At 55.8% G+C, this 21,592-nt stretch overlaps 10 protein-coding genes across 10 annotated transcripts; 6 read left to right on the forward strand and 4 right to left on the reverse strand.

Annotated features, from left to right (window-relative positions):
• Positions 1–44: 44 nt before the first annotated feature.
• C8Q71DRAFT_699922 (uncharacterized protein) lies at positions 45–2,234 on the reverse strand (the record flags this gene model as incomplete). Its single annotated transcript, XM_047920095.1, has 13 exons — positions 45–70; positions 124–289; positions 347–640; positions 693–867; positions 937–953; positions 1,008–1,162; positions 1,217–1,315; positions 1,364–1,423; positions 1,481–1,496; positions 1,553–1,817; positions 1,875–1,936; positions 1,992–2,020; positions 2,144–2,234. 13 exons carry the CDS (start codon positions 2,232–2,234, stop codon positions 45–47), a joined length of 1,455 nt encoding a protein of 484 aa, XP_047784251.1.
• Positions 2,235–2,488: 254 nt separating this feature from the next.
• Positions 2,489–3,867, forward strand: C8Q71DRAFT_699231 (WD40 repeat-like protein; the record flags this gene model as incomplete). The annotated part of the gene is made up of 6 exons (XM_047920057.1): positions 2,489–2,573; positions 2,630–2,877; positions 2,936–3,049; positions 3,099–3,219; positions 3,283–3,526; positions 3,582–3,867. 6 exons carry the CDS (start codon positions 2,489–2,491, stop codon positions 3,865–3,867), a joined length of 1,098 nt encoding a protein of 365 aa, XP_047784252.1.
• Positions 3,868–3,889: 22 nt separating this feature from the next.
• Positions 3,890–4,972, reverse strand: C8Q71DRAFT_240181 (uncharacterized protein). Its single transcript, XM_047917225.1, has 4 exons — positions 4,763–4,972; positions 4,582–4,698; positions 4,324–4,530; positions 3,890–4,270 (listed from the first exon to the last, which is right to left on the reverse strand). The coding sequence occupies exons 1-4, from the start codon at positions 4,824–4,826 to the stop codon at positions 3,912–3,914; spliced, it is 747 nt and encodes a 248-aa protein (XP_047784253.1). The 5' UTR covers positions 4,827–4,972; the 3' UTR covers positions 3,890–3,911.
• A 92-nt stretch (positions 4,973–5,064) lies between these two features.
• C8Q71DRAFT_803003 (Utp21-domain-containing protein) lies at positions 5,065–8,922 on the reverse strand. The gene is made up of 14 exons (XM_047925965.1): positions 8,495–8,922; positions 8,336–8,436; positions 8,166–8,286; positions 7,983–8,112; positions 7,706–7,932; positions 7,475–7,653; positions 7,230–7,416; positions 6,941–7,176; positions 6,628–6,885; positions 6,382–6,573; positions 6,131–6,318; positions 5,973–6,079; positions 5,551–5,919; positions 5,065–5,495 (listed from the first exon to the last, which is right to left on the reverse strand). Exons 1-14 carry the CDS (start codon positions 8,760–8,762, stop codon positions 5,176–5,178), a joined length of 2,883 nt encoding a protein of 960 aa, XP_047784254.1. The 5' UTR covers positions 8,763–8,922; the 3' UTR covers positions 5,065–5,175.
• A 51-nt stretch (positions 8,923–8,973) lies between these two features.
• C8Q71DRAFT_736422 (P-loop containing nucleoside triphosphate hydrolase protein) lies at positions 8,974–10,208 on the forward strand. The gene is made up of 4 exons (XM_047922550.1): positions 8,974–9,170; positions 9,224–9,321; positions 9,376–9,584; positions 9,641–10,208. Exons 1-4 carry the CDS (start codon positions 9,050–9,052, stop codon positions 10,053–10,055), a joined length of 843 nt encoding a protein of 280 aa, XP_047784255.1. The 5' UTR covers positions 8,974–9,049; the 3' UTR covers positions 10,056–10,208.
• Positions 10,209–10,649: 441 nt separating this feature from the next.
• C8Q71DRAFT_736424 (ADP-ribosylation factor family-domain-containing protein) lies at positions 10,650–11,810 on the forward strand. The gene is made up of 7 exons (XM_047922551.1): positions 10,650–10,721; positions 10,773–10,831; positions 10,888–10,948; positions 11,001–11,066; positions 11,116–11,348; positions 11,400–11,501; positions 11,553–11,810. The coding sequence occupies exons 1-7, from the start codon at positions 10,679–10,681 to the stop codon at positions 11,556–11,558; spliced, it is 570 nt and encodes a 189-aa protein (XP_047784256.1). The 5' UTR covers positions 10,650–10,678; the 3' UTR covers positions 11,559–11,810.
• Positions 11,811–11,828: 18 nt separating this feature from the next.
• C8Q71DRAFT_240274 (glycosyltransferase family 50 protein) lies at positions 11,829–13,621 on the forward strand. The gene is made up of 4 exons (XM_047917226.1): positions 11,829–12,112; positions 12,166–12,768; positions 12,823–13,129; positions 13,188–13,621. The coding sequence occupies exons 1-4, from the start codon at positions 11,880–11,882 to the stop codon at positions 13,425–13,427; spliced, it is 1,383 nt and encodes a 460-aa protein (XP_047784257.1). The 5' UTR covers positions 11,829–11,879; the 3' UTR covers positions 13,428–13,621.
• Positions 13,558–15,833, reverse strand: C8Q71DRAFT_853694 (major facilitator superfamily domain-containing protein; the record flags this gene model as incomplete). The annotated part of the gene is made up of 8 exons (XM_047926967.1): positions 13,558–13,849; positions 13,903–14,185; positions 14,243–14,306; positions 14,361–14,420; positions 14,475–14,880; positions 14,936–15,159; positions 15,224–15,497; positions 15,553–15,833. 8 exons carry the CDS (start codon positions 15,831–15,833, stop codon positions 13,558–13,560), a joined length of 1,884 nt encoding a protein of 627 aa, XP_047784258.1.
• A 1,082-nt stretch (positions 15,834–16,915) lies between these two features.
• Positions 16,916–17,783, forward strand: C8Q71DRAFT_794358 (maturation factor; the record flags this gene model as incomplete). The annotated part of the gene is made up of 4 exons (XM_047925531.1): positions 16,916–16,954; positions 17,241–17,409; positions 17,477–17,640; positions 17,697–17,783. The coding sequence occupies 4 exons, from the start codon at positions 16,916–16,918 to the stop codon at positions 17,781–17,783; spliced, it is 459 nt and encodes a 152-aa protein (XP_047784259.1).
• An 895-nt stretch (positions 17,784–18,678) lies between these two features.
• C8Q71DRAFT_240403 (MFS general substrate transporter) lies at positions 18,679–21,592 on the forward strand. The gene is made up of 10 exons (XM_047917228.1): positions 18,679–19,188; positions 19,242–19,393; positions 19,457–19,578; positions 19,659–19,818; positions 19,878–19,941; positions 19,996–20,395; positions 20,452–20,511; positions 20,570–20,633; positions 20,687–21,062; positions 21,118–21,592. The coding sequence occupies exons 1-10, from the start codon at positions 18,857–18,859 to the stop codon at positions 21,440–21,442; spliced, it is 2,055 nt and encodes a 684-aa protein (XP_047784260.1). The 5' UTR covers positions 18,679–18,856; the 3' UTR covers positions 21,443–21,592.

Consider the following 21,592-nt stretch of genomic DNA (forward strand, 5'->3'; position numbering starts at 1 on the left):
AATGATACAGTGTGCCATACAATGACACCCTTGTACAGATATACTCAGGCCAATTCCAGATATCTCTCCACTAGAATGATGATGTGAGAGGACATGAATGAACAACATTCACTAATGGCGTACCTTCCCAGTTCGTGACGGCCTCGTTCCAGAGACGCACTTCATGTTGCCGGGTGCCTCCAAAGTGATCCACAAAGTCGTTCCCGAACACCGCTTCTTCACGCGCGATGCTCTCGGGGCGCATCATGCGCTCTGTAGCCGCTTCGAGCGACTGCGGGAGCATCTTCACCTGCACCGACCCAGTCAGCGCGACCTCCGTCCAAACACTGAGAACTATCCACGCTACCTTGCCGCTCCGCTTATCCTCCAACGTGAGCTGCCCGACCGGCGGGCCCGGCAGCTTCATCTTCCTCTCGATCCCGCGCATGCCAAGCGCGAGGACGGCGCTCAACGCAAAATACGGGTTCATGTCCGCGCCGGGCACGCGGACCTCCATGCGTGTCGCCGCGGCCGGGACGGACGGCGGCGCGATGATGCGCACGGACGCCGCGCGCGAGTCGTAGCCGTAGGTGACTGCGTTGGGCGCCCAGAAGGCCTCGCCACCGACGAGACGTTTGTAGCCGTTGATCGTTGGGACGAGCTGGGACAAAGGAATGTGAGTGGGAGACGTGGGGAGTACGGATCTGCTGTACCATGGGCATGACGTCGGGGAGACCTTCGAGGACCCCGGCGAGGAACCATTCGCCTTCTTGGCTGAGGAACTTCGTGTCTTCGTAGGCTGCGTTGGCGCGTCCGGTCTTGAGCTCCGCTTCTGAGACGGCGAAGAGACTTTTCCCGCTCTCGTCGCGTAACGAGACATGTATGTGGCTGTGGGTCGGGAGAGGCGAGGCTAAGTTCAGAATTCACCTAATAATTCTGAATCAATGAGGCACCTACCCACTACATCCTGGAAGCTATACGGAGGATCAATCAGGATGGACAAGAACACTCATGTCTTTCAAACGTACGTTTCCCCATGGCTTCGCCATGAAACTGGGGGTTATCCCATGCTTCATGCCTATGCTCTTGACTAAGTACTTGAACAGTATAGCGTTGTCGGCCATGCGATGTGCGGTTGTGTATGCCAATGCCGTCTCGTACACGCCCGGACCCGTCTCCGTGTCTGACGCACACATGCTCAGTGTCTATGGCACCGATCGGGTATGGCAGCACTCACGGTGTCCCTCCAGAGGTACATCGAACTTGTGACTTTCGTCGAAGATGTCGTGGAAGTAGTCGTTGTTCAATTGCGTCCGGAGTAAGGAGTATCCATGCACTGTTGGGGGTCAGGACGTAAGGCTGGCGATAATATGACAATTCTTACTCCCAGGGGTGAGTGGTTGTAGATCTGTGTATTTCTTCTCGTGCACGCTGTGTGGTGTCTCTGGCCCGTACATACCACGTCAACAACATCGAGTAGCTGGTTGCAGTGGCTATCTACCTTTGAATTGGAAGTACTGGAAGGATGTCCATTAGTCAGAGTTGAGGGGGCTAAGGAAGCAGTATCTCTGACCTCATACTCGCAACCAGCGTAACACTGCCAGCCCTTGCTGGCGGCTCGGTCAACAACCTTCTTGAGAGCACCGCGGGGATCCGCACAGATAGGCTCCTTGGTGTCCGGGTCGAGGAAGGACACGAGGAAGAACGGGACGTTGTTCTCCCATGGTATCCGTCTGTATGTTGACAGGTCAATGATCGCGAGGAGATCTCTGTACCCGTTCGCTCTGTTCGAGATGAGTAGTTCCTTTGAGTAAACGGTATCATGTATGTCCCATCCACTGCGCACAATCAGACTGAGCATATGGCAATCGACGACGTCTCCGACATATACGCACAATATAACGCTGCAGAAGCCGAACCCGTCAGACGACGCCGCACTGAGAAACTTCTCCTTGGACTGCGGAACACCAGAAGTTAGAACCCCTGTGATATCCGGCACGACGAATACATACCATGAATTTGCCCCTCAGGACACCGTCAACTACGCACGTCTATTGAGCTTAGTTGTACTCAGACATGGTAGTCCACTGCCTACCATCGATACCTACATGGTGAACATGCTCATTCAGTCTGGATTCTCGTATCGAAACGCGAAGCCTCTCACCAGCCACCTTCACTTTGATGTCATCCCGGAGTAGATCCTCGAGTTCGAGGAGAGACTTGGGCGCGTGCTGTGTCGCTGATGGACCTCCCATGTTCGTAATGCCTGCGCGGTTTCCTCGCAGTCGAGAGACGGTATTGCGTTATCGGGGCGACTAGAGTGTGGCTGATGGGCGCGTCGTGCGATCCTGGATATGGAAGGTCCACCGGTGACGCGCCTGTGGCTGAGGCGCTTGCACATTGGCATTGACCTCGACCGCCGGCATTTCTTCCGGATCCCTTCGGGGTCGCTTGCCCTTGCACCAGATATCTAACGGAGACTATACTGATCATAACGCGTCTGCGAAACATGTCGTTCTTGTACAAAGTCGACGTGCCATGCGCGGTGTCTTCCCTGGCCTTCTCGGAGGACGGCGCCCTTTTCGTGGGCGGAGGTGCGTAGTCCACGTATTCGAGCGTTCTATACATCGTTGAAGCAACGATTCAACAGAGGATGGCACCGTGCGACTGTACTCACAATCCTCCACAAAGGTCGCGCGAGCGATCACATCACTCGGAGAGGAGATCTCTTCAATATGTTGTTCCCGATCGAAAGGTCGTCAGCCAGGACAGTGGTACTTTGCAAGCGGAACGCGAATAGTCCGCTTCGACCAGACACCGGAAAAGATGATTCTCACACCGAAAGACGCAACCGGCGCATTTTCTATAGGAGAAGATGACGAGGATGTCCTCAATCAGGTCAGTGCATGATAGTTTACAATGTAGGTCGAACGCTAAGGTACAGACATTCAGCTAGATCAACCTGAGCTATGACGGAAATTATCTGGCATTCAGCACAGACAATGGTGCAGCAGGAGTCGTTGAGCTGTCCACTGGCCAAGTTAGCAGAATGAACACGCACCATACAAGCGTGAGTGTTCAGTGCCATGAATGTTCGTTCGTCGTCTCAATGCCTCTAGATATGCGGCTCGATCAACTTTATACCCGACCGACCAAGCGAGCTGGTCAGCGGAGGATATGATTGCAAGCTACTCCACCATGACTTCCAGCAGCGCACGTTACTCTCGGACCTGGACGTTGGTAGGTCACATCCCCACCTGTGCCTCTATGTCAGGTTGACCTCTATATATTCCGTAGCGCAAGCCTCCGCTTCTGGTGCTTCTGATGAGCCTGGCCTACAGCTGTCTCCACCATTTGTCTTGTCTACAGCGATAACATCGACTGGTATGTTCGCGGCGGGCACAGCGAACGGAATGCTTTTCATTGGCACTGGCGGTGAGAAGTGTCCCGATGGTCACGTCAAGAAAAAGCGAAGACGAAAATGGGAGGGTTTGGTAGACACTGAGGGGACATGGATTAAGGTCGCAGAGGGGCCTGTTGTGGCAACGTGCGTTTACTAGCTCTCCCCGTGAGGTGCACATTGATACTAAGAGCTGTTCCAGTGCTTTCTTCGACCCACATCAAGTAGTGACATGCACTCTGCTGGGCGAGGTCAAACACATCTTTATTGAGCATCAGGATGCCCAAAATGAAAGCAGTCCAACGGTCAGCTGCAGTGTGAGATGGACAAGCCGCACAGAAAACATCACCAAAATAAATGCTTTGATCATTACTGGAGACAAAATGGCGGTTGGAGGGCTGACGCGGGACGGTAAAGGTGTTGTCGAATTGTGGGACATGGGTGCGGAAGCGATAGCTCGTAGAATAGCAACAGAACATACATCGTAACCTAGCCGTAGCCCAAAACAGCGTTATCAAATGCTATGCTATGGCTAGGGCCTGTCGCGCGTCCCCTCTTGTTGCTCAGCCTCCTGCTTTTCTTGCTCCAGTTCAGCTATCCTACGCAGGTACATCTCCCGCTTCAGCTTCAGCTTGGCCAGGTAGTCATCGTCAGAGACTTTATGCCATCCCAGCATGGAGAAGATCCGCTCGGACACGCTTCTTGGTGGCTCGAAATCGTGGTCGGGTGGATGCTGAGGCGGCGCAGACGCAGGTGTCGGTGCCTGGGACGCCTGCAGTTTCCTCGAGACATATTTGATCCTCGCAACGCCGAGCTCGTTATAGAGTAGCTGAACCATCGTGCAAACGAGGCCTGCAGTGACCATCCCCGGTACAATACCCGGTCGTCCCCCTAGATCCAATAGCTGTAAGCTCCGCGAAGGGAGCGGACGAAGTATAACGCACGTTTCCAGGCATTCAACACACCTCCCGTGAAGGCTCCGCTCGCGGCCGTGTCGGGAACCTTGTTCAGTCGCATATCCCACCAACTGAGTTTCTCTCCTGGCTGGGTACCCTCTTTCCGTTGCTCTCGAAGCTCCCGTATTCGTCTCGAGTAGTGGGTATCGGACAGGGCGGTGAGGAGGATCGGGCTGGCGACGTACTCGCGAAAGCCTACGGCATGTCAACTAATGGTCAGTTATTGTGCGTTTGAGCTAGACGTACTGAAGAATGTAGCCCCAGCTACGCCACCGTTCAGCCCAGCGATTGTGATCATTAGCCCAACCTGACTTGAACCCTTAAGCAATCCATATGCGCCCGCCAGCGTACCAGTGGCGACAGCTAGACACAATGTGGGTGTCAGTCATCGCTGAGCGGATACGAAGCGCAGGGAGGACGAACTCGCATGTAAGCAATGTGTTCACTCCGACTGCCAGAGGAGCAGACGGATCCATGGCAAACTCGACCATTGCGAGGTATTCGGAGGGCTTAGTGCGCGAGTCCCAGATTGATACAATGTTCACGTTGTGAGCTACAACAAGCCGTGCTGGCTCAAAAGCCAAGTGGTAGGTGGGTGAACCGTTACGGTGACTGACAGACTGCCAGTGACAGGCACTCGGCAAGTTGAGCTGGCGAGCAAGATCCGGATCTTACATATCATCGCTGTTAGTAAATCTGAGATCGTTGACAAGATTTCCGATCACTGTCTTCCACGTAGTGAGTTGCTTGTACTATCGCGAGTCATGCCAGTGGCACATACGAGACGACAGTAGGCTATACAAAGATATCCACGCGAACATTCCTTCGAGTGCTACAGAATTACATAGTATCTCGGACAAAGCTGAGAGTACCCATTGAAGACGCGAGCAGCTCCAGAAGCTTCTCGCTCTCCTTCCGCTGGACAGCCCGGAGCGTTTCCACTTCCTGTTGAAGTTCTGGATTTGAGACAAAAACGTCTCCATGCATGCGCAAGAAGACGCTTTGGAATGTCTGAACCGCTTCGAAGTCTCGATGTGACTTGAGGCGGGATGTCAGGGCAGCCAGGAACATCCGAAAGTCGTCGAGAGTAACGAGCGAACGGAGCTCGAGGTCCATGGCAGCGGGTGACAGAGTCTTCGCATAAGCAAAGAAATCCTCATCTAGAAAGTATTGAGTTAAGGCCCTTTGTCCGCCATACATCATGCATATACTCACAATCACTGTCAGGATCAGCAGCAGCGAGCTTCTTATGGAATGTACTCTCCGACACGGCTGCAGCCTTCTGCAACCGCTTGGTCTGCGTCTTGCTCTTCTCCGCCTCCTGTATCTGCGGCTCTTGGATCGTGAACCTCTCCTCGACTCCAGGCAATGTCGGCAAGAAGAACGGCGCCTTCTCTGGTTCCTTGGGAGGCTCCTTCGGCTTGTTCCGCTGCTGTATGACCTCGAAGTTGAGGAGGGTTTGCCAACGAGATCGTGGTAGCAGGGAGAGCGTGACCAGGTCACCGTCCAGATGTGGGGGCATGAGGAAGACATCTGTGGGCTTTTCTTGACCGACGAGGGTGAGGGAGGATAGGGCTTCAAGTGCTGTACGTGCGTGAGTGGAAGGTGAGGCATGGGACATAGCAAGCAGGGCATACCCTCATCTTCCGCAGTGCCTTGCATAGATGGCAATGATACGTTCATGACATTTTCCTCGTCCGACACACTCTGGAAGGTCACGTCCGAGTACTGAGCACGATTCGCCCTATCATACTAAATGAGAATATGAGGAAAGGCGAGAAAACAATCTATCCACCATAGGTACACGCCGACGCTGTCGGTATGCGATGTCGCGAGGAAATCATTCGTCGGGGAGAATGCCACGCTAGTGGCGACACTGGGCGTGCGGAAGGCGTCGATGAGCCGACCTGTCGGGATATCGAAGGTGCGAATGATGGAATCCAACGAGGTTGTGACGAGCCATCTTGAGTCCGGAGAGAAGGTCTATGTGTATGTAAGTCAGCTTCTGTGCCGGCGACGCGGTATGCAGGAGGGCATGACACTTACCAGATCGAGTACGCGGCCTCGGTGGCCCCGAAGCTCTCTGACGACTATCCTTGTCTCGATATCCACCAGACGAACTACGCGGTCATCGCACACGACAGCCAGCAAACCACTATCACGGTGAAGAGCGATGGAGAGCGCGGAACAAGGCAGAACGAGCGTCTTCTCTAATTTTGCTGTATGGAAGTCGAAGAACTGGTTACCAGGGGGTCAGTGGGGCAACCTGGGTCGTGAGACGACCGGACTCACGTTGACAGTGCCATCCAGCGTGCTCGCAATCACTACTGAGTTTAGCGCGTCGGTGGCCAGCCCCGTCATACACCGCTCCTGCGATTTCTTCTTCGATGTTGTCGTCGATGAGGGGCTGGGCCTGCTCGCCGCTTCTGGCGGGCACGCTCCAACGCTGAATGTCTTGCGCAAGATGCCGGACTGCATGTTGTACATGTAGACAGCACCAGTTGACGACGTGGTCAGGCCAAAATTACCACAGGCAGATACGCATACAGCCTAGATGGACACTTGGTCATAAAGATGGGTGCAATGCGCTGTGATGAAGACCTACGGTGACAGCACCGACAGGAGCACCCTTCTTGCCTCCATCACCGAAGCCGAAGACGTGCTTGCCGAGCTTCTTGTCCTTCGTAGTCCATGTCCGCGCAAACGTCTCCTCTGCATGTCCGGTCAGGATGTCATCCCAGTCTTTCGCTCTTGTCGTCGAGTATGCGATAGCGATCACAGGTGGGAATTTCAGCGACGTCAAGGGGATCGAGAGGCTCGTAGCCTTCTTCGCCAGATGGCCTGTGGGAGGAAGAATGAGACATAGAGATCGACCCGTTGAAAAGAAGACACACCTTGGCTCATTTCGAAGCTCCTCGAGTCTCGAACGACACTGGTGCATCTCAGACTACGATCCGTAGATGCTGTCAGCAGCTGCTTCCCATCGTCACCGTAGTATCGGATCAGATGTGGAGGTGCATGGTGTCCAGAGCGAAATTTGAGCAATCGCGGTGGTGCTGTAGGCGACTCGAAGAACCATTGCTAACGACATGTATTGTCAGCTGGACGCCTAGGTAAGTGAGCTCGCAGCTATACACACCTTTATGCTGTTGTCATCCCCAGAGCTGATGAGGAGAGGCTGTCCAGGAACCCATTCCACGGCAGTAACCGCGCCGTCATGGGCTCCGCGCATGAGGTGGAGTAACTGACCCCCAGAATTGAGGTCCCACAACGCGATATGACCATTGGTAGATGCCGAAGCTAGAACCGGCTGTCCATCTACGACGTGATGCATCAGTATAGCCCAAGAAGTAGTGAAGGATAGACCTACCGCTGCGGAATGACATAGAACGTATAGCACCGTCCTGCATGGTCATCTTCATCAGCCGCTCGTCAGCCCGTACATCGTAGACTGAGATCTCCCCAGAGGAAAAGCCTATGCCGACCACGTCAATAGCAGGCGACTGAACGAGTGCTGTGATGGCGGCTGGAGGCTGATTAACCTGTTTCGTCGATTTTGTCGCGAGGGACGAGAAGGAGAATGTGTGTATCTTGGTTCTAGAGGTACGTTGAGTCAATATATTTATAGCTAAGGATGCAGAACGTACTGGGTCTTGATGTTCCACAGTTGCATGTTGCCCTGACTGCTTCCAACGAGGATCTTGTTCAGATAGGTGGAGGGATGCAGCATGGTGGTAGCCACGAAGTCAGAGTCGAACTGGACGTTGGCCGCCAACTCTGCAGGTTAAGAATGAATAACAGAGGACACAATGAGGCTACACGAGGCATACCCCCGCTATCAACGTTCCATACGAGCATCCGAGTACCGTCCTCAGTGAGGGCGAGCAGCTGGGAGCCGAGAACAAGGACTGAGGCGATGTTTGTCTCGAGTGGGTTGGTCAACCTTCCGACCTTCGCCAAGATTAGACCAGATAAACAATCTTGCCCAGTGCCAACACACCTCTTTACCACGAATGTATTGTATGACATGAGGTCCACTCGCCGCCCATACGGAGTTGCCCTCCATGGCAAGACATGTTATCCGCTCGGGTGCGTCAGGTCCTGAAACACATGGAGTTACATTGAGCATTCCTATACAAGGGGACAGTACATAACTCACCGACGAACAGAAGCCCAATCTTGCCTCCCTCCCACATTGCCCAAGACCTCCCCAGACAAGTTACTAGATGTATCCTTGGACCATCCGTTGCGCCTTTGTGAGAGCGAGTCTGCATGACAAACGGCACATCATTTGTGATGAGCCCAAGTGCCCGGAACGGTGCAAAGAGGCGGGGCTGCGAGGCTTTTTGAGGCCCTCCATGATCGACGCGAGCGCGCTTGCGAGGAGGGGGACTGCTGGGTCCTGCCTCGGCCGCGACTACCGCCATTAGTCTTGATTACAGGAGTGGTGATGAGTAGGATGTGATGTGCCTGCGTACGCGGCGAGTAAGTGCGCGACCTCCGAGTAGTATGCACTTTTGCAGTGGTGGCTGAAGGCACAAGAATTTCGTGCACTCATCCACGTGCGCAGTGCGATCGCGATCTGGGAGAAAGTCTGTTGTAGTCTGTTGTCCAAAGGCTTCCGTTTCTAATAAGGACAAACAACGTCTCGCCCGACTCGGAAGCAAGCCACGGAGTGTGACGCGTCCCTGGTCGCGCCGAATCACCACTTAACATGGATCCTACAGAAGACAGCATGCATGTACCTGAACCGGAGGTTCTATCTCTTGCGACGTTATTCACGCCTCAATTCCTCGTACTCTCATCACTAGCCGTTGCAGTGATACTCCTGGCAGGTGAGTATTGTATTCCATACCTCTGGTCAGGGCATCTCCCAACGCTCTCCTAGTCGTTGCCTTCGTGTCACGCAGGAAATCCAATTTACGAGGCGATGCCTTATTACTCGTTGGTCCACCTGACGCGGGAAAGACTGCCATCTTCTCGTCGGTATGTCCCCGAGTGTCACCAACTATGCCTACATCTTAACGCGCACGACTTCAGCTTGTGTACAGACAGACATTGCCATCACATACATCCATGCAACCAAACGTCTCGAGCATGCATTTGCAAGACAAGTCTCTACGAGTAGTCGACGTTCCTGGACACCCACGCATCCGCGATCAGTTCCGGGAATATATGACGGATGCTCAGGGTATCGCATTTGTTGTGGACTCAAGCACAGTGTCTAGAAATGGTGCAGTGGTTGCCGAGTACGTTCTTCGCGATCCCATAGCAAGTGTATGCCCTCACGTTCTGCCTTCGAAAGGCACTTGCACCAGATCTTGCACGCCATTGCATCACTCCCTCCCTCACGGCCTACGCCAGCCCTAATCATTGTTGCGCACAAAGCAGACTTGCTCAAATCCACGGCGCAGGCAACACCCGGGCAACTCGCCGTCAATCGCGCAAGGGCAATTCTCGAGCGGGAGCTTGAAAAGCGACGCGCGTCACAAGCTGGCGGAGTCGGTATCGAAGGCTTGGGCGCAGAGGGCGCCGAGTCTGAGATGGGCGGACTGGAGTGCAGTGGAAATGGCGAGTTCAGATTCGACGCATGGGAAGGAGGCGAGATTGTCTTTGTGGGCACCTCAGTGAACACGAAGCAGACGAACGGAGTGGTGGATGAGAAGTCCGACGACATCGATGGTCTTGCACCTCTTGTACAATGGATAGAGGAATTGTAGTACTACCTTATGTATTGACCAGATGTGCACGGGTTCAGTGCGAACTTCCGCACCGTGCACAATATCGAGGAGGATTTTGCCGTTCGGGCTCGGAGCGCCACGTATGCCAAATATTGACAAACAGATGGCAGCGTATAAATTTGCACGACGGACGACGCCATCTCTCATGCAACCCTTTAGACAGTGCCTATCCTCTTCGTTCGCCACCACGTAGGATACGGCGATTCGGTTTGCAGAGACTGATGCACTTTGGGCGGCTTAAGAGCTCTCTCACCTGCTCTTCGTGAGCCTGTATGGTGCTGTTGAGTGTCAGATCTTCCCTACATTCTGTATCTACAACCTGAATGCCTTGTAGTTTTGTCATTGTTTTGTCCGCTGTCCATGTCCGTAGTAGCTCTAAAAATATGAAGTAGTGCACTGTTCATTGTTGGTCAGTTCTTAGTCGGCGTGCGGGGGCGGTAACCTGGCAAGGCACTGTCGAGGCGAACCTGGCAGAATCCACACTACTCTCGAACGTGACGTCAGGGCACTACGTGTCACTGTGTGACGCGTGACAACACGTCAATGCATGGTGAGCTCGCCGACTGCAGGCGCCGCGCTCTCCAAACGACCCTCTTGACACTATGTTCATCATCAACTGGTTCTGGGATGTCCTCGCACAGCTTGGTGGGTCTGCTTACTGGCCTATGCTGTAGTGCTATAGCTGACCCTATGCAGGTCTGCTGCACAAGAATGCGAAAATCCTCTTCCTTGGTCTCGACAACGCCGGAAAGACGGTGCGCGTACCCTTGTTGTAGACTTGGGTTCCTTGCTCTGACGAGCTTCTCTGCAGACCTTGCTTCATATGCTGAAGAATGACCGGCTTGCCACTCTGCAGCCCACGCTACACCCCAGTGAGTGGCTATGCATTACTTCGCTCGCGCGTGCCCACTGAATGGCGCCTAGCGTCCGAGGAACTTGCCATCGGCAACGTGAAGTTCACAACATACGACTTGGGTGGTCACCAGCAAGGTACGTCGAGGATACATTGGTCTAACGACTGTCACTGACAGCTGCTTAGCTCGCCGGCTCTGGCGTGACTACTTCCCCGAGGTCGACGGCATCGTCTTCCTTGTCGACAGCGCTGACTTTGAAAGGTTCGCGGAGTCAAAGGCAGAGCTTGACGCTCTCCTTTCCATTGAGGAGCTCTCCAAAGTTCCTTTCCTCATCCTTGGCAACAAGATTGACGCACCTGGCGCTGTAAGCGAGGAGGAGCTCAGGCATCACTTGGGTCTCTACCAGACCACTGGCAAGGTATGTGTAAATACCACATCTGTTCTTTATTACCTCAACCGCTGTGCACAGGGCAAGGTCCCTCTCAACGACATCCGCCCGATTGAGATCTTTATGTGCTCAGTCGTGCAGAGGCAGGGGTACGGAGAGGGCTTCCGATGGGTCTCGCAATACGTACGTGTCATGTTCCGCTCTTGCCGTGCTTACACTCACACGTCTTGTCAGATCTGAGACTTCTCACTGGCAAGTGCTTCCGCATGCTCTGAGGGTGTCCGCACCCGGGATCCTTGGTCTTCTTCCTGCATATTAGTCCATTGTCGCTACTTCGCTTTATGTTATCGGTTTACGTCTTGAGCTTCGGACCATCTACTAGACCAGTCTCGTCCAGAGTGAATCCGCCGTGGACCATGTGTCATTGTATTGTAACTGCAGTGCAACGCACTGAAGACGCTAAGTTACGTGTCTGCTCATAGAGCACGTGAATAACGCGTCAACGCGTCGCGGGCGGATGCCGCTGCGCGCCTTCGATTGTGCTGCGACCATGCACTGAGGATGGCTCAGCGGTCTCTTGTACAACTTGTTCCCTCGTTCAAGCAGCTGCTTGTCATCTCGACTGCCCTGCGAGTCGTCCTCATATTGTACAGTGAATGGCATGATGCACATTCCGTCGTCAAGTACACCGACGTCGATTACCGCGTCTTCAGCGATGCCGCGAGGTTCCTGCTAAACCCATCCGAGGATAACTATGCGCGAGGACCTCTCGGTAAATTGGTGCGGCTTGGCGAGTGAGTTTGTTCGAAGAGACTGTATCATGCTCGTCTGACTTGCTCGAAATTAGTCCATATACACGGGCGACCTACCGTTACACCCCGCTCCTCGCTGTGCTGCTCGCTCCAAACGAATGGCTGCACCCGTCGTTCGGGAAGTATCTGTTCGCGGCAGCCGACATACTAGCGGGGGTGCTGATGTACAACCTCTTGACGTCAAACACTCTGCCTACAACTAGTTCAAGGGTCAATAATCAGCAACAGGGTAGCTCGCAAGCAGAGGAAAAGGAGGGTGCGGAGGCACGGGATGGTGGATGGACGGCGGAACGCTATGCAACTGCTCTAGTTGCTTCCCACCTGCTCAGCCCGCTCGTCTTCACCATCTCAACCCGTGGCTCGTCCGAGTCTGTCCTCTCGCTCTTCGTGCTCTCCACGCTCTACTTCGCACTCAAGGGGAGGTGGGACGCTACTGCCATCCTTCTAGGCTTGAGTACACATTGGAAGATCTATCCGTTCATCTATGGGATTGCGTGCCTTGGTGTTATTGGCGGGAGCGCAGGACAGAACCAGCGACGCGGCAACTGGCTAAGCGTATTGGTCAACGCGCGGACATTGCGCTTCACTGCTCTCAGCGTGGCGACATTTGTTGGCCTTGGGGCCTTGATGTATGCCATGTAAGTACAATCTTGACCCTTCTTCGATACCCTTGCTCAAGCAAGAATTGATAGATGGGGATACCCTTTCCTATACGAATCCTACCTCTACCACCTCCACCGGCTGGACCACCGGCACAACTTCTCCCCCTACTTCTACCTCATCTACCTGACATACCCCTCATCTTCCACCGCGGCGGACTTGCTCGGCATGCCGTTCTGGAGACGCCTGCTGAGCTCTCCGCTGACGAGCTTCGTGCCGCAAATGGGGCTCTCGCTGGGTGCGGGACTGCTTTTCGGGCGGCGCAGCGAGGACCTCGTGTTTGCGTGGTTCGTACAGACAGTCGTCTTTGTTGTCTTCAACAAAGTGTGCACCTCGCAGGTGTGTTCGACATTCAGTGTCTCCATTGTAATCCCGGCTGACCTCTACCCGTGTACAGTATTTCCTCTGGTACACGCTCTTCCTGCCGCTTCTCATACCGAGACTGCGGATGTCTCGGAGGCAACTGTTTGCGTATGTCGCAGTATGGGTCGGTACGCAGGCATTATGGCTGAGCGAGGCGTACAAGCTGGAGTTCCTGGGGCAGAACGTATTCTTTGGGCTATGGGTTCGGAGTCTGGTGTATGTCGTGGGCAACTGCTGGGTGTTAGCGGGCATAATGGGATGCTATACGCGTTGACAAAGCACTATAGACTGACTCGTACTCGGCTGACACCGAAGCTCGCGCGTGAGATAGACTGTGATTGAACAATCTTCTCTAGTCTTACAAGTCTATCTAGCATACATCCCAATGACTGTGCCCCAAATTCTCATGACTGCGTATATGATGACTTGACAACCTTCCTGCCGCGTTCTGACTCCTCTGGCGGGATGAGCGGCGCACGCTCATCGACGTCCAGTACCGCATCGCCTTCCTCTACCGTCTGACCTTCAACATCGCCTCCCGACGCCTCATGCGAATGATGTTGCAGCCGGATTGGCGCGAGCGTGATGAACGACAGGACCAACGCCGCGATCGTCACGACGAAGATCGCCTTCGGCGCTGTTTTGACCGTCCGCATGTACGTTACACCGAATATGAACGGACCCAAGACCTGCGAACTACCAACAACCTTCTCGTCAGCCCCCACATTCGAGCGAATGAAACTGCGCACCATATCGTTTGCACGACGCCCAGCGCGCCAAACAGCTTCCCCAGCTCCTTCCCGCCCTGCTGGCTGTACACCGCGGACGCGACGGTGTTGATCGCGGGCGTGAAGCTAATGCCGAGCGTGCTGATCACGGCGTAGACGGTGAAGAGGTAGCCGGTCGGCGCGAGCGCCATGAAGACGTAGGCGATCGCCTCGACGACGAGCGAGCCCCGTGCGATGGCGAGGTCGATCGTACCCGTGGGGTGGTCCCGCCCCGAGGTCAGGCGTTGCAGGAGTGCCATGAGGACTGGGAAGAGGGTCTATTGGTTATGAGATTGAAGGGAGGTGATAGAGACGGGCGTACATGGAAGGAGGACCATGAGGTAAATGGCGCGTGTAGTACCGAGGGCACTTGTGTAGTAGCCCAGCTAGACGAGTAATGCGTCAGTCATCAACGGAAAGTAGACCTGGGTGTTCTTCACCTGCTTCGACGTCCAGCCGAACGTCAGCGACATATATTGATATTCATAAGTTATATCTCCCTGTGGTCAATGAGTCTGAGTTCCTTTGCCCGTCAGACACATATGAGAACCAACCTTCAGAGAAATCATGCTCCCATATCCGGCCGCGAGCAATAACAAGCTCCAATTCCTCCTCCTCTTCCCCTCAGGCGTAACCGCCGTCACAGGCAACAACAAAGCCAACGGTCTCAAGAACCCAAACGCTCTCCCCACCCACGCCGAAATGCCGCCCTCAGCCCGCTTGTCCCTAAGCTGCTTGCCCTCTTCGTGGTGCGCCCTGCGGGACTCGTCCATCTGCGCCGCGGACAGCGACTCGGGGATGACGAACAGCGCGGCGAGGACGTAGAGCCCGTGGATGAGCGTGGAGAAGTAGAAGACGGAGAGGGTCGAGCCTGTCCAGGTGATGATGAGGGAGCCGAGCGTGGGCCCGATGCTGTAGCCGACGAAGACGAGGCCGACGACGAGGGAGAAGTAGCGGGATCTGCTCGCGTATCGTCAGAAACATACACGACAAGTTCTTTGGGCTGGATGCGCACCTCGTAGTGAGATCAGTACAGTCAGCGATGTACGCGTTCAGCGTAGCACCAACAGTATTGACGCCGCCGAGTATGCCCGCTATCGTCGGTGCGACAAGGAGAGCCCAGTATCCGCCAGGAATGAACTTTGAGAACGTGCAGACGACTAGGATACCGAGAGCGTCGATCATCTGACCCGTCATGGCTATGGCGATGATGCGCGTGCGTCCGCGGCGGTCAGACATCTACTTATACACATCCGCTTCAGTCATCAAGATGCAACTTGAATGAGTGACAACATGCACGTACGGAACCCCACCAAGCAGTCGTCAAGCACCCGAGGACGCCCATGGCGATACTCATCGCAGTCGCGAGCTGCGCCACGGCAGTCTGCACGTCCGGGTCGGACGAGCAGAACTTCCACCTTTCCGAGCCCCCTGCGAGCGTCAGCAGCGTGGAGAGAGAACGCCCGGCGGACGTGTCGGGCTTGTACGCGTCGCACGCGAGCTGGATGTAGATCTCGACGCGGGGAGCTTGGGTCGACGCGCGTGCGATGGTGAGGATCGGGGTGACGAACAGGATCCTGCGGCGCACATGAGCATGCGAATGGGATAGAGAACGACAGGCAAGGGGCTCACCACAAGGCGGATGGCTTCCTCCACCACGGCTTCACGTCGATCTCCTCAGGAAGAGTTGTGTCGTCACTCCCGCTGGGCTCCTCTGTGCAAGACCCTTGCACATCATGTCCGTGCGGTAATATCGCCGCCGAGTCTTCAGGATGGATGAATACCTCCGCCTCGACCTCTGGTTCAGGCGGGAACGGGTGGGAAGCCGACACGCTACGGGCCGCACGCGAGCGACTCCTCGATGTCAGTTGCGCATCACGCGCGAACGTTGGTGCGTCCCTCGATCTGGACATGGCTCGAGGGTTAACGCGTACGCTGCGAGCGTAGACCGTGGAGGAGGAGGAAGACGACGTAGACAGCCTGTGAGATAGTTAGATAAAACGGCTCTAGCGTGCTGCGTGCTTGACCTTGCGCGCTGCGTAATCAAGGCGGCCCCTTTCCGGGCGCGGAGGCTGCCCACAAGGCGAGCGTGTTCACATATGCCCTAGAGCGTCGACGAGCCCGTAGAGAAATTCAGACCGACGGCCTCCGCGATATGTATCTATCTATCTATAACATTATGGGACGAGGGTGTTGCTGTGGCGCGCGTAACTCGCGTGGAACGCACATGGAGAGCACATGGCGTCCACGTTCGCCGCGTGGCCTCAGCCACCTACCGGTCGGGCGCTCTCTCCTCCCCGGCGCCTGCGACCCCCGCCCGAGCTGTCCCCGAGGCGGGATTTCCGCGCGCAATGCAGGACAACTCAGTACCGGGAAATAGGACCTGTGAGTACTGAGGGTAGTGGAAAAACAGGACACATCAGTACCGGGCAATAGGGAATATCAGTACCGGGAAATAATAGGATGAAACAGTGGTGATATTCAAAACATCAGATCATATTCAAGAAGACAATTGCTGAATGTGTACCACAGGCCAGGAAACATTCAATTAAAGTGCAATCACAAGACTGAACATATTGTGAGCGCCGGGAAATCAGTACCGGGCAATAGGATACCAGGACAATAGGGAATGTCATGCCAGCACCGGGAAATAGTAAGAAATGTCAGATTATATTCGAGAAGACAAAGATATCACTGAACCACAGGCCGGGAAGCATGAAGACTAACACACAGCATTGAATGAACTAATGCTGCCAGCCCGTGGCGAAGCCATGGGCTGGCAATGCCCAAGCATATAACCTTCAAAGTAACACAAAGCACAGAATGAAAGAACTGCCGCCAGACCTGAGGCGAAGCCCAGGTCTGGCATTGCATAAGCATATAGCCTCCAAAGTAACACAAAGCACAGAATGAAAGAACCGCCGCCAGACCTGAGGCGAAGCCCAGGTCTGGCATTGCATAAGCATGAAATCTTAAAAGTTACATGAAGCACAGAATGAAGAAATTGCCCCGTAAACCCGTGGCGAAGCCACGGGTTTGCGATGCTCGTACAAGTGGATGCTACGAGACAAAGTCCACAGAGTGGAGGTCGAGCATCATCCTCGCGACCTGATTGGTCGGGCGCTCCGGGTCCCAATTAATAGAGCTTCCCGATCTGATCTCCATCCTGTCCGATCGAGCAGTGCTGCCGTGCTGCTTCGTCCTCTACGCGACCGTGATCCTCCTCCCACCGCGACCTCATCACCAACCGCCCCACCCAGCAAGCATGGCGAGTCCATCGCATCTATGGTGTAGCTAATGGCGTCTGATGGGCGCGACAGTCCCACACCGTCGACATCCCCCAGGAGCTCAAGGCCTCGCTGCGCAAGTTCCGCTTCGCGCGACGCAACGCGGGGAGCGCCGCGCTCGTCGTGAAGATCAACAAGCAGAAGCTTATCATGGAGGAGGTCGAGCAGTTTGACGAGATCAGCATCGACGACCTCGCCGAAGGCACGTCCCCCGTTGCCGATCCCCGCTGGACGCGGAACGGACGCTGATGAGGGCGATTGGGTCGCAGAGCTCCCGGAGAACGCGCCGCGATACGTCCTGCTCTCGCATGAGCTGAACCATGACGATGGCCGGAAGTCGTTCCCGCTCGTGCTCATCAACTGGGCGCCGAGATCAAGCGAGATGAGCCTGTTGACGCTACACGCGAGCGCGTTCATCGACTTCCAGAACACGGTGCGTACTGCATTTCCGTGTAGAGCGCATGCATACTTATTAGCCCGCGGACACAGGCGGACGTGAGCAAGGTGATTGAGGTTCGCGACGGCGCAGAAGGCCTCACACAGGAGTCGGTTGACGCGAAACTGCTGCATGGATGATGATGGTGGAGATCTACTCTGGGTCTGTCGTAAGTTGCTTTGCTGTGTTAGAAAGATGCACGGAAGAAGTCACAAATCCTGTAACATAAGTTCCTTGCCCGGTCATGGCATGCTTCTCCGAAACGCTGTGGCCGGTCTGTGGCCGCCTAAATCCTGTGCTATTCAGTCACAATCTCATTGTGATAACTTACCCTGGGTAACCGTCGCAAGGGACGCGGGGAGAGCTGTGAGTGGTTCCTTCCATGAAACTATCAAGAGGGTCTAATGACGTTGCCACAGCATTGTAGGGCTGATCGTTCTCAGACGGAGCCTGTCGATGATTTGCAACACCTTGAGAACGACAATGCGCGTCCCGCAGGGTCTCTCGGCCGCATCTAGCAACGCCGCCGCATCGTCAGCACTCCAATACCAGTAACTATCGCCTTGACCATCGCGCCGCGAATGTCATGCTGGAGTGATGAGCTACTGTAGGCAGCAGCGGCGTTCTGCCAGTAGCTCTATCTCGCTATCTGAGTGCAATATGTGACCGGCAGTTCGGCGTGCCTGGAATCTGGGAAGTAATGGCAAGTGCTGCGGCAGGCGATTGTGAGCTCGAGAACGCGGGCATCGGCATACTTTATGAGTGCAATTACATTAGAGTCCTTGCACCATTGAATGCACTTGCTGCGAGAGGCGTCAAGGGTGGCGTGGAGGGGGCGTGGACGCAGCTTCGATGATCGCTCTGTCTGCGCCGCCAGCTGCCCCCTCCGTCCCGCCGAGGCAGTAGAAGGAGACGCAGACCGTTAGCCGTGTGCGAGATGGATCCGAACTCGATGATGCTTTCGTCAGTGAGCGGGCGGGAAGGGTGAGCCGGGGGATCGGGTCGACGGGATGTGCCTGCGGAGGGGCGGCAAGGGGACAGAGTTGCACGGCTTGTATCATGGCTGTTGCACACGCTGCCTGAAGCGTGGCCCGCTATCTCATTGCTGACGATATCCCGCTCACCCGCCGCCTTCATAAACCATGCCTCGCCTCCCGCGCCTCCGCCGTAGCCCCCTGCGTGTCCCTCCGCCCCTCGCAGCTCGCCCGCGAACATGGCCGACCCGCGTCCCCCGTCCAACGGCCCCTCGCGCGCCATCTCGCGCTCCCACTCCCGCCGTGCATTCTCGCGCCCCCGCACGTCGCGCAACCCCTCTGTCGTCTCCGTGCCGTACCTCCCCACCGGCCCCAATGTGCTCATCAACCCGGACGGCCAGATTGACGACGAGACCGCGGAGCTGCTGCACGAGTTCGTCCACCCCCACCACCACGCTGCCGAGGACACGCTCGTCGCGGAGGAGGACGAAGAGGACGACGGCGCGTTCGAGGCGGCGATCCTCGAGTGGAGGCAGGGGCTGCCCTGGTGGAAGCGTCCCTCGCCCTGGTGGTCAGTAGCCATGTGTTGCAGCGAGTGCAGTCGTTCACAGTCTGGCGACTCAGGTTCATCAGCGGCGTGCCCTTCTCGTCGATCGCGATGTCCATGACCCTGGCTCCGCGTATCCAGATCTACACTGAGCTCGCGTGCGACCATTACAAGCCCGAATACACGAACAAGACCCTCGAGGTCGTCGCGAACACCATCTCAATGTTCAGTGAGCACCCCGCAGCATCACCTTCCGACGGGTGAGCACTGACATGAAGGTTCTCCGTTAAAGACAGGCCGTACGAGTTGTGTGTGACGGACCCGGACGTGCAGCAGGCAGTGTCCCGACTCTCCCTCACGATGCTCACCACCATGGGTATCCTCGGCTGTCTCACTACGGGTTTCTGGGGCTCGGTACGTCGCGCAGGCAGCATATATGCGCACAGATACCTAACTATCGACGCATATATGCTTCTCTGCTACCGCTCCTGCAGATCTCCGATCGCTACGGACGTACGAGGATCATGAGCCTCGCTGTGGTTGGCATGCTCATCACGGACGTGACCTTCATCTCGACGGCGAAGTACTCCAGGCTATTGCCTGGCGGGATGTGGTTCCTGCTCATTGGTCCCTTCGTTGACGGCTGCTTGGGTAGTGAGTACTCTCATGATCCTATGCACTCAGCGAAAGTAGTGACATGAGATGCCGCATAGGTTATGCTACTGTCATGGCGGCCATACACGCATATGTCGCGGATACCGCTGAGCCCGCAGCGCGGTACATCCCCACTCTTACCATCTCGCGCTCATAGATACTGATGCTCTCCCCCAGCGCTCGCTTCTTCTCGCTGCTCATCGGGCTCCTCTTCATCGGCATCTCCGTCGGGCCCACGCTCGGCTCGCTCGTCATCAACCGCACGCACAACGTCCTCAACGTCTTCTACATCGCGACCGCGGTGCACGTCGTCTTCGCGTGTCTCGTCTGGCTCGTCGTCCCCGAGTCACTCTCGCCAATGCAGCTCCAGCAGGCGCGCCGGATTCGCGTCGTTGCCGCGGCCACGACGAAGAAGAAGGCGTGGTTCCGCCGCGTGTTCGGGTTCCTGGAGCCGCTTGCGCTGTTGTTGCCTGAGGGGATAGGCGAACCGCAGGCGGCGAACCCATTGAAGACGCCGAAGCGCGATTGGAGCTTGTTCTTGGTCGCACTTGCGAATGGGTTCGTGCTGATGCTCATCGTGGGTCGATACGTTTCACAAAGGTGAGCATGATGCTGATGTGCGCACTGTTACAGGGATCTATCACCTCGAAGATGCAGTACATGTCACTCATGTTCGGGTGGAATTCCGAGAATGTGGGTTTCCCTGGGCTCTTCACTGTGTCGGTTTCTTACGGCCTGCATCGCTGCTTAGATTGGCTACTGGACCAGCATCGTCGGCGCCGCACGCGCCTTCCACCTCACCGTTTGCCTACCTAGTACGTGCTGCATCCGTTCTGTCACTTACGTCCACTCACCTCACTATCCCCAGTTATTATTAAATTATTCCAACCCAAGACTCCCCCTGTCCAACTCCCCACCGAGCCCGACGAGCCCCTCACCTCTTCCTCCTCCCCCTCCTCCCCTCCCCCCACCGCCGCTCGCACCAGCTCCCCGAAGTCACACCCCCATTCGCTCACATTCGATCTCAACCTCGCGCGGTGCTCGATCGCGCTCGACATCGCCGCATACACGCTAATGGTGCTCGCGCCCTCGGGCGTGGTCTTCACGGCGTGGTCCGTGCTCGGCGCGTTCGGCTCGGGCTTCGGGCCGTCCGTGAGCAGCGTCGCGACGACGCTGTACACGCGCAACGGCGGGAAGGAGCTCGGGAAGCTGTTCGGCGCGCTGAGCGTCGTGCAGATCGTTTGGTGAGTGGCTTCGAGTTCACGCCTGGCGGATGGGAGGAGGCTGAGAGGAGGACAGCTCGCAGGTCGTCGGTCCGTTCTTGTATGGCGTGACGTTCATGCATACGGTCAAGACCTTCCCGCAGGCGGTCTTCGTGCTCTCGATCGGCTCGCTCACGCTCGCGTTGGTCCTTCTCTTGTTCATCCGCTTGCCGAGGGCTGCGCCGCTGGACGTCGAGGAGCCTGCTGGTGCGGGCGATGCCTCTGAGCCGGCGCGTGCCCACTTGGAGCGTGAAGATACCCTTGTGGATTTGCAGCCGCCTTTGATTGTCATAGAGGAGGTGGATGACGAAGGGCGGGGTCGGAAGGCAGATGTGAAGCCCGCGGATGCCGTTCCAGCTTGAAGCATGAGGATCCGTCTCTATTCACCTCGCATTGATCACTGTTTCCTTTCAGACTCTTTCTTGGCGCGTATTGTTTCCATCCGACCGCCGCCTCTTCGTGTTGTACTTGTACCATTTCGCATAGTGTTACTAGTAGAAACCCTGTAACGT

Source organism: Rhodofomes roseus (assembly GCF_022264815.1).
Source record: "Rhodofomes roseus strain CIRM-BRFM 1785 chromosome Unknown C8Q71scaffold_2, whole genome shotgun sequence".
NCBI lineage: Eukaryota > Fungi > Basidiomycota > Agaricomycetes > Polyporales > Fomitopsidaceae > Rhodofomes > Rhodofomes roseus.

Bases quoted from the DNA above. Each gene is read 5' to 3' on its own strand.
- C8Q71DRAFT_240181 (XM_047917225.1), bottom strand. From the start codon at position 4,826: ATGGTCGAGTTTGCCATGGATCCGTCTGCTCCTCTGGCAGTCGGAGTG. The intron at 4,531-4,581 runs GTACGTCTAGCT...GACATGCCGTAG, and splicing joins AGCTGGGGCTACATTCTTCA to GCTTTCGCGAGTACGTCGCC. The intron at 4,271-4,323 runs GTGCGTTATACT...TATTGGATCTAG, and splicing joins TGTGTTGAATGCCTGGAAAC to GGGGACGACCGGGTATTGTA.
- C8Q71DRAFT_803003 (XM_047925965.1), bottom strand. From the start codon at position 8,762: ATGGCGGTAGTCGCGGCCGAGGCAGGACCCAGCAGTCCCCCTCCTCGC. The intron at 8,113-8,165 runs GTATGCCTCGTG...CTTAACCTGCAG, and splicing joins ATGGAACGTTGATAGCGGGG to AGTTGGCGGCCAACGTCCAG. The intron at 7,654-7,705 runs GTAGGTCTATCC...ATCACGTCGTAG, and splicing joins TTCTATGTCATTCCGCAGCG to ATGGACAGCCGGTTCTAGCT.
- C8Q71DRAFT_736422 (XM_047922550.1), top strand. From the start codon at position 9,050: ATGGATCCTACAGAAGACAGCATGCATGTACCTGAACCGGAGGTTCTA. The intron at 9,322-9,375 runs GTATGTCCCCGA...GCACGACTTCAG, and splicing joins AGACTGCCATCTTCTCGTCG to CTTGTGTACAGACAGACATT. The intron at 9,585-9,640 runs GTACGTTCTTCG...TGCCTTCGAAAG, and splicing joins AATGGTGCAGTGGTTGCCGA to GCACTTGCACCAGATCTTGC.
- C8Q71DRAFT_736424 (XM_047922551.1), top strand. From the start codon at position 10,679: ATGTTCATCATCAACTGGTTCTGGGATGTCCTCGCACAGCTTG. The intron at 10,832-10,887 runs GTGCGCGTACCC...GCTTCTCTGCAG, and splicing joins TCGACAACGCCGGAAAGACG to ACCTTGCTTCATATGCTGAA. The intron at 11,067-11,115 runs GTACGTCGAGGA...ACAGCTGCTTAG, and splicing joins CTTGGGTGGTCACCAGCAAG to CTCGCCGGCTCTGGCGTGAC.
- C8Q71DRAFT_240274 (XM_047917226.1), top strand. From the start codon at position 11,880: ATGGCTCAGCGGTCTCTTGTACAACTTGTTCCCTCGTTCAAGCAGCTG. The intron at 12,113-12,165 runs GTGAGTTTGTTC...GCTCGAAATTAG, and splicing joins AAATTGGTGCGGCTTGGCGA to TCCATATACACGGGCGACCT. The intron at 12,769-12,822 runs GTAAGTACAATC...AAGAATTGATAG, and splicing joins GGGGCCTTGATGTATGCCAT to ATGGGGATACCCTTTCCTAT.
- C8Q71DRAFT_240403 (XM_047917228.1), top strand. From the start codon at position 18,857: ATGGCCGACCCGCGTCCCCCGTCCAACGGCCCCTCGCGCGCCATCTCG. The intron at 19,942-19,995 runs GTACATCCCCAC...GCTCTCCCCCAG, and splicing joins ACCGCTGAGCCCGCAGCGCG to CGCTCGCTTCTTCTCGCTGC. The intron at 20,634-20,686 runs GTACGTGCTGCA...CACTATCCCCAG, and splicing joins CCTCACCGTTTGCCTACCTA to TTATTATTAAATTATTCCAA.